This window comes from Rhamphochromis sp. 'chilingali' (assembly GCF_963969265.1).
Source record: "Rhamphochromis sp. 'chilingali' genome assembly, chromosome: 7".
Lineage (NCBI taxonomy): Eukaryota > Metazoa > Chordata > Actinopteri > Cichliformes > Cichlidae > Rhamphochromis > Rhamphochromis sp. 'chilingali'.
In genome coordinates, this window is record NC_137934.1 from 12,453,351 (window position 1) to 12,464,399 (window position 11,049).

At 40.5% G+C, this 11,049-nt stretch overlaps 1 protein-coding gene across 1 annotated transcript in view; it reads left to right on the forward strand.

Moving 5' to 3' along the window:
* iqsec3a (IQ motif and Sec7 domain ArfGEF 3a) overlaps window positions 1-10,687 on the forward strand; it is a 123,779-nt gene extending 113,092 nt beyond the window's left edge. The window contains exons 13-14 of the mRNA XM_080886942.1: window positions 2,401-2,444; window positions 6,865-10,687. Coding sequence (XP_080743068.1) covers window positions 2,401-2,444; window positions 6,865-7,428 — 608 coding nt within the window. The 3' untranslated portion in view covers window positions 7,429-10,687. The remainder of the gene's footprint in view (window positions 1-2,400; window positions 2,445-6,864) is intronic.
* Window positions 10,688-11,049: the final 362 nt, after the last annotated feature.

The following is an 11,049-nucleotide window of genomic DNA, read 5'->3' on the forward strand; positions in this document are numbered from 1 at the left end:
GGTCAAGATGACCTGGTGAAGTTCAAACCAAACATTAAAATGGTGAAGGAATGTGATTTAGGGGACTCTGAAGGTGTTATGGTGATTAGTACTAAACGGCCTGGCCTTTTACAAACTGTTGATCTGCTGGGATTTTCCCATACAACCAGTTCTCTGGATTAAAATACCTTGTTGATGCCAGAGTTCAGCAGAGAAAGTCCAGAATAAGGAGGAATATATCTGATTGTACAACATGTCAAACCTTGAAGTAAATGGGCTACAGAAGCCAAAGACCCCAACATTCAATGGTAGGGTCCCAGCCACGTCAAAGAGGTCAAACCACCTCAAACTGGTTTCTTTAACATTTGCACTCTATGGGCTCTACATTCACCAGAGATCAAAAAATAGGTCGCTTTTGCGATGAAAATCTCATCATGCATGTGCAGCCAACAAATCTGCAACAACTGTGTGATGCTATTATGTCAATATGGACCAAAGTTTCCAGCCCCTGCTGAATCTGTGCCACTGAGTATTTAGGCAGCTCTGCAGGCAAAACAGAATCAAAATTGGAACTTAGCAAGGTGTATCTAATAAAGTGGCTAGTGAGTGTATCTGTCAAGGTTGTTGCCACTTGTCACGGTTTGGTGCTGTGGCGGACAGGATGAGGACCCAAATAGAAGGGTGAACTTAAAGAAGCAGCTGTATTGCACTGTGCAGACACTCGAAAGATAAACTCAGGACAAATTAAACTAAACCAGGAACTAAGAACTGAAACACTGGAAAACTAGGAACAATGAACTCAGAGCAATGGAAACCGGAAACACAAAGAAACCCGCACAGCAGATGGCGTGGTACAACACGGCAACAAGCGGAAGACTGAGGACTAAAATACACAGGCGGGATGACGAGAGGATGGGGAACAGGTGGAAATACAGCTGGGACTAATCAGACATAATAAGACAGAGGGAAAGCAAAACTCAAAACACTGAACACTGAACACAGGACACAAGGCTATCAAAGTAAAACGGGAAACAAGAGATATCCACGAAGACACAGACTTGACACTGACTGAGGAGACACAGGGAACAAGGAACACAGAGCACAGAAACAGAAAACAAGAGACTAGAATGAAACTAATGAAATCAAAGCCTTTTAATAACACAAAAACACTGGGTAACTGACCCAGGTACGACTATGCTGTTACTAGATCCAGCAGTAGATCCTAAAAAGTAGCCTAAAACCATGTAAAAGTTTTGCATTCATTTTTAAGTAATTTTAAAAATAAACTTTTATTTGTCATGAACACATAAGGTTGTATAACCAAAATCTTTTTATCGTCTATTCATGCTTCTCCCAAAATGCTGATGCTAAAGACATATGATAATAAACACTGTTTTATTGGGCACTCTTCTGAATGAGGTTACAAGGTGGCTTCTGGACAGCAGTTCAGTATGTGAGGCTCTGTGAGTGTGTTTGAATCATAGGTACACAGAAGGGAGAGAGGGACAGCCTGTGTTCTATAGCCATCCCAATAACTGCAAGCCATAGGATATTTCACATCTTTGAGTTCAAATTCAATAACTGCAACACCAAAACACAGGAGACATTATCTCTGGAAGTTCCTTACACTCATTCTGAACTGGAGCACTTGTTTCCTTCCTTCCTTAGCATTCTTGTACTATGCTGCATCCAAGCTTGAAGATAGACACATTTGTTCCATTAGTAAAGCTTTAAAGTTGCATGAATGCAGTTGTGAGTGTGATGGTATTTCTAGGTGAATGATTTTCATTACTGGTATCTTGTGTTTATGTCATTTGTCCTCATAAGAGAGCTTGACATCAGTAGCATTTTCTTAATGTGTGAGGCTAACTAATTGCATGCATGGCATTATGATAAAGACACAGGAGAGCAGACTGTTTCATTTTAACACAGTGATGACTTGGAGGGTTAGCATTACTTGTAACAGGTTAAATTTATACTTTGTTAACATTTTTCCTATCTTGCAAGAGAGGATAAGTGATAGTTTTGGCTTTTTGTGGAGGGTAGCTTCCCCAACTCAAATAAAAAGAATAAATTCTGATGTGGCAGCATCACGGACTATAACTACAATTGATGTAAAGTTAATGGTGTTTATAGACTACCTCTACAGTAGCAAACATCCTTAAACTATGCTGTTTATGCCATTCCTTGAGATTTCAAGAGCCTGCCATGAAAAGTCACTGATGCTAAGCTCTGATTGTACATTTGCTTTTTAGAGAGGGGTTTACTGAATTTTCACTTGCTTCTAGAAGTTCTTCTGCATAATGATTGATTCCTTGCTTGCTTCAAGCAAGTCTAAAATTCCTTATCTTTATCTTGGAAAAAAAGAGTGATTTTGCCACCACCTTTGTCCCTTTTTCCCTTCTGTTTTCCCCCCTGCAGGACACCAGGAGATAGATGACAGAAGTGGACACAATGCAGTAGAGGTAAGTGCCTAATAATAGGCTTATGTCCCAAACAACAGGTAAGTGAGTGCAGTGAGAGTCTTTGCAGTGGCAGTATCGAGGTAGGACAAGATAAACTCAGGAGTATCTTTAGGATTAGAAGCGTCAAGCAAGTGTGGGTGAAGAGTGCGTGAGAGAACGAGTGCTGCTGGGTAATGTGCAGCGGGCATGTGAGGTAACCCAATCAAACAAAATATTAGATAAAAGGACTCCTTTGTCGTGTAAAAATTAAATATGATGGCTCGGGAGAATTAATACACTCACAGCGGTCAGAGCAGGTTGTCCTCACGCTGAAAACGCATCAGGCTTAAATATGATCTGGAAGCCAAAAAAAAGAAATAGGTTGTAATTAGTTTCGCAAGCTCAGGCAGAAATTGTGACTCCTTTGGGGCCTTTCAAGAAAACGAAGAGAAAAAAAAGGCTGGGGAAAGCTGAGGACATGTGTGAAATGCATTTACTGTGTGTGTACCCGCATGCAGCATTGAGACCTTAATTAACACAGCAGCATGCAGGCGGATAATTTTAACGCTCATTTGACCTGGAATGGTCGCCTCCCCACCCTTTTGCCAGACCTCTGGGGGGAGGGGGACCTCTCGTGTGAACATTTTGTGCAAGAAACACAGGAAATGGAACTACACAGTATGTGTATCCTTGAAGCATCAGGTGACCTTTATTAGCCTCTGTTTTTTGTGGCTCTGGAGTTTAGGCTTGGATTGAAAAGCCAAATACACGGGGTCAATTTGACATTCAGTGGCTGTTTAATTCCACACAGCCACTGGTATATGTTACACTGTATGTCTTTTGCTCAGGTGCTGGCTCAAGCAAATATAATTCATAAGTTCTATCAGATGCTTCATAGTCATAATAATGAACTATTATCGGCTTTAATTTGAAAACATGTGCAGTCACATCATTGGCGTTATAGATTCCAGAGTGCTTGTGATACAAAAGCCATTCGACAAACTAGCAAGAAAAAATTAGAGTGCAAATCAAATTATAAGACTAAGATTTTAGCTGTAGTAAATTTGGACATACTCCAATCCCAACAATGTATTTTTTTCATCATTTCTTTGCACAGGGTTGGCTTCAGGTCATTCTCGTTCCATTTCTTTTTTTCATTTGTGTGCCTCAGGTCAGTTCTACCTCGGGTCAATCTTCATGGTTGTCTGAACTACCTTCACCAGCCATCTTGCTCTCTGCCATCCAGCCTACAGTAGCCTAAATGTCAGCCTCTGGTGGGGAGCCACTAGCTGTCCAAACACATTTATCTCAAAAACCAGGAGGGTCCACTCCAAAAAAGCCTCTTTATACTAGAGGCAGAAATCTAAGGATACCAAATCCTGCGGCAAGCTTTTAATCTTAGATTTGATAAGGTGATGAGATTCTAACGTTACTATCTGCCTCAGAGCAGTGACAACAAGCCGACTGTGTTGTTACAAAATGGCCGTTAGTTGTTTTTAAAATCCTGTTGTTGTCAGAGCCTTTAAGATTTCGAGAAAAAGTTTATTCAGTGCTGTGCACAGGTCTTGAGCCACCCTTTATTTCTTCATATTTTGCAAGGAACATGGCAAATAGGTGTGAAGATTTATTTAAACATGTGCAAAAATAAACGGAAACCTAACATATAAGTCAAAAAGTTTGTGTCTAACGTGCTTGAAAGTCAATATTTTAGATGAACACATTTATTCTTCAACACAGCCTGAACTCTCTTAGGTAAGCTTTGTTGTCATTTCTTTAAGTAGTCTTCGGGAATAGTTCTCCAGGCTTCTTGAAGGATATTCAGAACTCTTCTTTGGATTTTGACTGGCTTTTGTTCTATTTTCTGTCAAGATGATCCCCCACTGCTTCAGTAATGTTGAGGTCTGAGAGGACCTATGTCTGATAGTGTTCCATTGAGTGCTTTTATATGCAAGTCTTTGTATGATGCATAGAGCGAGAAGCAGGGTATACCCTGAACAGATTACCAGTCTGACGCAGGGCTACTGATGCTGATCTGAGCCAAAAGTTTTGGATTTGTTACTCTATAAGACTTTTTTTCCACCTCTTATTGCTTTTGCGCCAAGCTGCTGGACTTGTTGAGTGTAGAAGAACCAGATGTAAAAATCCAAATCTCTAATTACACCTGCTGCAAAATAATGGCTTTAGAGCCCAAAGACAAACTTGTGCTTAGTACAGATACATGCGAAGGCATCCTTTTGGGCTTAAACTAATGAGCTTTTTGTGATTCTTGACTAATTTGGACCATCTGTTAAACAAATCTATTTTTTACTGAGAAAAAAAACTTTTGAAAGGCACAAGAAAGTCATTTAAATCCTTCACTCTTTATCTGAAGTGATTTAGAGCTCACTGATACTGTATGGTAAGTCATCAAGAAGAAGTGACTCTTGGCACATTCAAAAGGAGAAAATGTTAATTGAGTTCTTTCGTACAAGAGTCACACCGACTGCTTTAAAAGAAGGGACGAACACTACTGTAAGACCTTTCTAACCTTAAGATACTTCAACTTCAAAGACTATTATATTCACACAGCCGGCATTCTGAAGAGGTTTGGTGGTAAAATGTTTTCTGATCGACACATTAAAACTGGAAGCATATGTAGATAGTTGTGCTGTGGTTAAGAAGCTCAAAATACATGTAAAAAGTCCCAAACTCTTAATATACACTATTATACACTTCCATGTAGGAGACTATGTACTGTGATAAAAGTCTTGAGTTATACTTTATTTCTTTATATTTTGCAGAAACCTAACTCCACCACATAACTCAAGGAATGAATCAGTGTTGTGTCTGCATATAACAAACAATTCTGCAAAGAAACTATTTTAAATGGTATCTTTAGGCACTTTGTAGCCTGTCAAAGCATAATTTGTTCTTTGTTCTTTAGCTGAATCCATGAAAAATTCAAATCATATCATATGCCTTTTATCCCCTGGAGAGCAATAAAAGAAAGTTTTGCAGTGATTCCCAAAGTATTTTTTGCCAAAAACGTGGGATATACCGTAGCGTGTCCAGAAAAAATATTTGAGAAAAAGGACCTGACAGAATTGTGCAACTGTTAGACAGAAAGCACATGTGTAGAAAAAGGTGCTGGTGTGAATGAGGCAAGTTGTACAAAGCAGCGCCAGTCCAGTTACTATGTAGCTAGGTTAGGAGACAGACATAACAGTGACTTTCTGCATGTGAAATATGCTGGAGGTTCTGTAATTTGTCTGGGGCTGCATTTCAGCTAGTGGTGTTGGGGATCTCCAGATTTTGATTCAGCATGCAATACCTTCTGAAATGTGTCTCATTGGCATACAGGTTCATTTTCATATATAGCTTCAGTATGACAGTCATCCCAAACACAGCCAATGCATTTAAAGCATATCTGATTGAAAAATCACATGATGGAACTCTTAGTCATGGATTGGTCTCCCCACTGCCTGAACCTTAACATTGTTGAAGCAGTGTGGGATCATCTTGACACAGAACAAAACAAAAGGGAGCCAACATCCAAATAAGAGCTTTCAATGTCCTTTAAGACCCCTAGAGAACTATCACTGAAGACTCGTCTAGCAGTCCACCCGACTTCCACGCTCAAATGTTAGATTTATATAAATACACCATCGGGGTACTTTTTGCATTAATTATCTCCACCGTACACAGTGTGCATTTCAGATTGTGCTCAGTTCCTTGAATTTCTTGCCATATGTTTTCGGAGATACACATTTCTGAAACTCTGAGACGTTATACAATTCTGTAAGTAGGCTGCATAAAAAAAGATAGTAAAGGAAGAGAGATAAAGGGGGAAAAAGCTGAGGGAAACTGCCTATAGAAATCAGAGTGCTGAAACAAATGGGACATCTGGAGGTTTGCATTCTAATTGATTGTTGCCTGTGGACGTCTGTGGTTGTCACTCTGCTCACTTCCTCTCCTCCTCTTCTTCCACCTCTCCCTCTTCTTCGTATGACCTTGGTCTATGTTCTGCTTACCTCGACCCACAAGTCTCCTCGTGTTCGCTGTCACCGTAGTGCCACACAGTGGTTTGGAAGGGAGACACGGGGGCCCTCAGTGTCCCCTTTGGAACCACCGGGACCGTCCTCTAGCATCGTTCTTATCCCCATTCCCCACCACTATTACCAATGACGCCAGTCACACACACTGGTGTTCCCAGCATCCAGCACTGTTCCCAGTACCTGTGGGGGTGGAGGGAGGGGAGAATATTGTAGTCACAGAATTTTACACCTCCACCGATCCTTAACACCTAAGCCCCCACGCATGCCCCGTGTGTGTGTGTGTGTGTGTGTGTGTGCTGTGCGTTCACTCCCCCCACAAAAAAAGAAAAAGAGGGCTTGACGGATTGTAGAGGAGGAACCAGTTTTATAACATTTGATGCTGTTCTCTTGGCTGTTTTCTAAACTAGGTGTCAATTCACAACAGGCTTCAGACGTACCAGCTCAGCAGCAGCATGGCTCGGAGCCCCGAGAGCGCGGCCCTTCTTAATCACCGGGGAGAGGTGCTTTTCCAGCAGGGGCCCCAGGGGGTAACCCAAGGGCCTGCGCCTCCACCACAGCACCTGCAGCTGCAGTCAGCGGCAAGCACTCCCGCCCATCATCTCCCCCTCCAGCAGCACCACCAGCCCTGTGTCAGCATGGCTGACCTGCGGCCTGAGGCGCTCATCCAGTGTCAGCAAATTGTCAAGGTCATCATGCTCGACAACAGCAGCCATGGACGCATGGAGGCCTTCCTCAGCCAAACGCCCACACACCACCACTACCAGCATCACCATCACCACAGCCACCATCAGCTTAGTCACTCCGCCATGTCCACCCCTGTCCGCTCGCCAAACGGTTCACACGGCAGCGACGGCCACCAGCCCCCACTGCCTCCCCCGCCTCCACCTTACAACCACCCGCACCAGTACATACCCCCAGACCCCCGCCTCAGTCTACACCGGACCCCAAGTGGCTCTCGGAGCATGGTGTAAATAAATGAATTCAAATTTTTCTCCCTGAAAGACAGACACATACTTCCACATAAACCCTATCACTTCTCTTCCTATCTAACAGTACATATTGTACATATATACATACAGATGAAGCTATAATGAAAAAAATAAAAATCCCACTTATATGCATAAATTTAAGGAAAAAAAGATTAAAAAAAAATAAGGTTTTAAAAGAGATAAGAAGAAATATAGTGCGTATATAAAGTTTTACTTGATTCCACATGTATTTTGAAATATTATGTAGTTTTAACAAATTTCTATAACTTTTTGTCAGTTTTAACTCTAGAGAAAACTCACTGCTATTCACTTCATGGATGGATTCCTTCCAGTTCCAGTATTTATCAGCAACAACAGAAACACACGAATCCCTCAAATCTTTTGAATTTTTCTTGTAATGGATGGAAAGACATCAAGGATCTTCTGCTTCTGTTCGCTTTATCATCCCAAGCCTCATGCCTACTGTGCTGTATGTGCACACGTGCGCATAGCTGACACTTAACTGAAACTCTGTGCCAAAATACATATGCCTCCACTAAACACTGACTTCTTTGCACTTGACTAAATGCTAGGGCTAGAAGAAGAAAAAAACACACTACTCCTTTGCTTTGAGAAAATAGTCATTTCAGGCTTCTTGTTCAAGGAGCAAAAAAAAGAGAAAAAAAAAGAATAGCAAAACTGATATTTCATAAAAAGTTATCTACCCATTTGCGCTGTTGCTTATTTATTTATGTGATGGAGGGCCTTCTCTCTTCTCCACTCCCCCGGATTTAAAAAAAAAAAAAAAAGAAGCAAAAATGACATTCTCCCGATAAGCTGTCTTTGTCATCCTCTCCTCCGTTGTGTTGTGGCTCTCTATCTTCAGAAAACATTCTCACCCAATTGTTGCTCTCCATATATCATTCTACAGTGAAGGATGACAAGAACCAAAGGCGACCAATCATATAGATTGCTGCCGAGCCAAAAAAGTTAACCCAGGATGCTTCTGTTGATTGATGCTCGTCTCTTACTCTTCATGTCTAACATTATTAAGGCTTTCCAGGAATTCTTGCCCCTTTTGTCAGCTGATGGAGGGAAGGTTTTGTCTTGTTTTTCAACATTTTGAAAATGTCTCATCGTCTGAAATGGCTCTAAAGCTACAGTGGGTTCAGATGTAAAAAAAAACTGAAAAAAAACAACACAATGTGCTGTCATCGGTTATCAAATGTGTCGTCGCTATATGTTTTTTTTGTTCCAAGAACTCACCCGAGAATTTCTGTTAGGACGCTACACTTTTTAAATGTCGAGATGTGTGTTTATTTTAATTTGCCATTGTGCCATCATTGTGTGTTTTCCGTTGGTGGATAAATGTCGGGCAGAGTCCACCCACAAAACATCCAGACGCTGTCTCTTTACGTCGGTACGACTGCCAGCTTTTGTTCCAGATCCTTGTGACTGTTTTCTCTGCCGTGCTAACCTTTCATTTTGACATTTTCAAAAAGGCAAAAACTACATGGAGCTTATACTGCAAAAGCTGGCATTAGTGGCATTGTTTGTGCTGCTGGCTATCCTGCTTTAAATAAGAATGGAAGGGAGGGGAGAGAGAAAAAAGAATGCATTATCTGATCTCTTTCTATTTCACCTCAGCTTAGATTGTAAATACCACATTCAAAGAGTCAGAAAGGACAAGCAAGCTACCTTTAGCCTCTTCAAATTGCTATTGCCCTGTCAAGCATCCGTCATTCTGAAATAGGTCAGCGACCGCCATAGCCTGAATGCGTTCATCTTTTATACATAACCCCCACCAGGTACTGTGAAATGGATGTTCAGTTAACTCTGTTCTCATCTGACCTCCATCTGTGTGATTTGTTGATTTATAATCACAGAGCCAATGCGGGGAGGTCTCTATCTCATCTGTCTGTCCTGTTCCACTTAGGATGTCACCCTGTGAAAAGACAGCGGTTGGACAAAAAACACAAACAAACAAACAAACAAAAAGCTTTCTGTTGTTGTGGTTGGCAGAGATGAGTGTGTGTGACCTACTCACAGTAGCATCCTAGCTTTCCTGTAAACAAATCCGTCCTCGCTCCTGTTTATCCCCGTAATTGCTTTTGTTATTATTTCATAACACAATGAGAGGAATTACAGCTTTCAAAATGAATCAAGAGCTGTGATGATTCATTTAACACATTTACTGGCTACATTGTAGAAATGAACTTTTGAAGGTTATGTAATAAAATTTAGAAACTATTCTACTATTATGAATTTTACCTTGATTGATGATGATTGTACGGTTGCTGATTTATTTGTTTGAATCAGCTTTCAGAAATTACATGATTGATTTTTTTCTTCTTCTCATGCATGTCAGTTCCAAAGCTTATTGAACCCTTACTCCCAAAATCTGGAATTTGTGTATGAAAGACTTTGCTGTGGGAGGTCAATTTTTTTTTTGTCATGATGAAAATGAAAATTTTTGTGGTGGAATTTAAAAAACAGACATGGATTTTTATTCTTTTTTTTTTTTTGTTACGATGACAAACACCCCTTCAAATACAAATACGAATGGCTTCTTTGGGCAAATATGTTTTTGTGCCTCGAGGCAAATCAAATGCCTCTTTCATGGCCATTTTTGCTTGTTTTGTCTTATTTCTATGTATGTTATGACCCTTTCTTTATGGTTGCACATTTTAGTCGAAAGATATGCTGCGTGTGCAAGAAACATAAATATGAGGCGCACTGAAAATGACAGATTTACATTTGCAGGGAAACTAATGTAGCATTTGGGGAGTGTAGCAGATGATATGGAAGTGCAGTAGTGGGTACCTTTCATGAAGAAACTCACAAAAGGGCTCTGCCATACCAGTACATTGCTTCATGAATGACATGTGAATCTTGTCTGGCTTTTCACCACTGTGTTTGCTCATACTAGTAAAAGAAATACAAATAGAGGAAATATTTATGGATAGACAGGTGGAAACTGAGTGCAACATGAACCATCATCTCCCTCAGTTGGCTTTAAAAACCCTCCCTGTCTTTGCGGTATATTAACATGCAATTAAAGATGATTTAAGTCTATACATCACAATGGTTTGCTTTGTTATTGGATTCAGTGGCAAGATCAGTATACTCTGAATTGCCGGGAAAATGCTTATTTTGAAATGTTACACATCACTCAACACAGCATTTTACCTTCACACACTATAAACCCGCACACATAGTTTTCCTCCTACTTTGAGTTTTATGACAAGTAATACAATAGCTAAAGAATACATGGAACAATGAATCATAACACTACTTTTATGTGAGGTGTTTGCTTCTAGTAGTAAATCCACATACTGTAAGTTTGACTTCAGTTTTATGTCACCATGTGGAACTTATCTTTATTAGTGAGTCTTATTGTTTTCAGTAACAAGCAGGTGTTTTCTCTGAAAAAGTAAACTACCTGCCAAGGAAGAGATAGTGAGTAGAACAGTGGTTGATATCACAGTGTGAAAACAGCAGCAAAATAGCAAGATATGTACATTGATTATGGGGGAGAGCAAAAAAGAGCCAACAGGAGTCAGCTGGTTTGTCAAACTTGCAACTACGCTCAACATGAGTGGGAGTGGGTAAGAATACCTCATT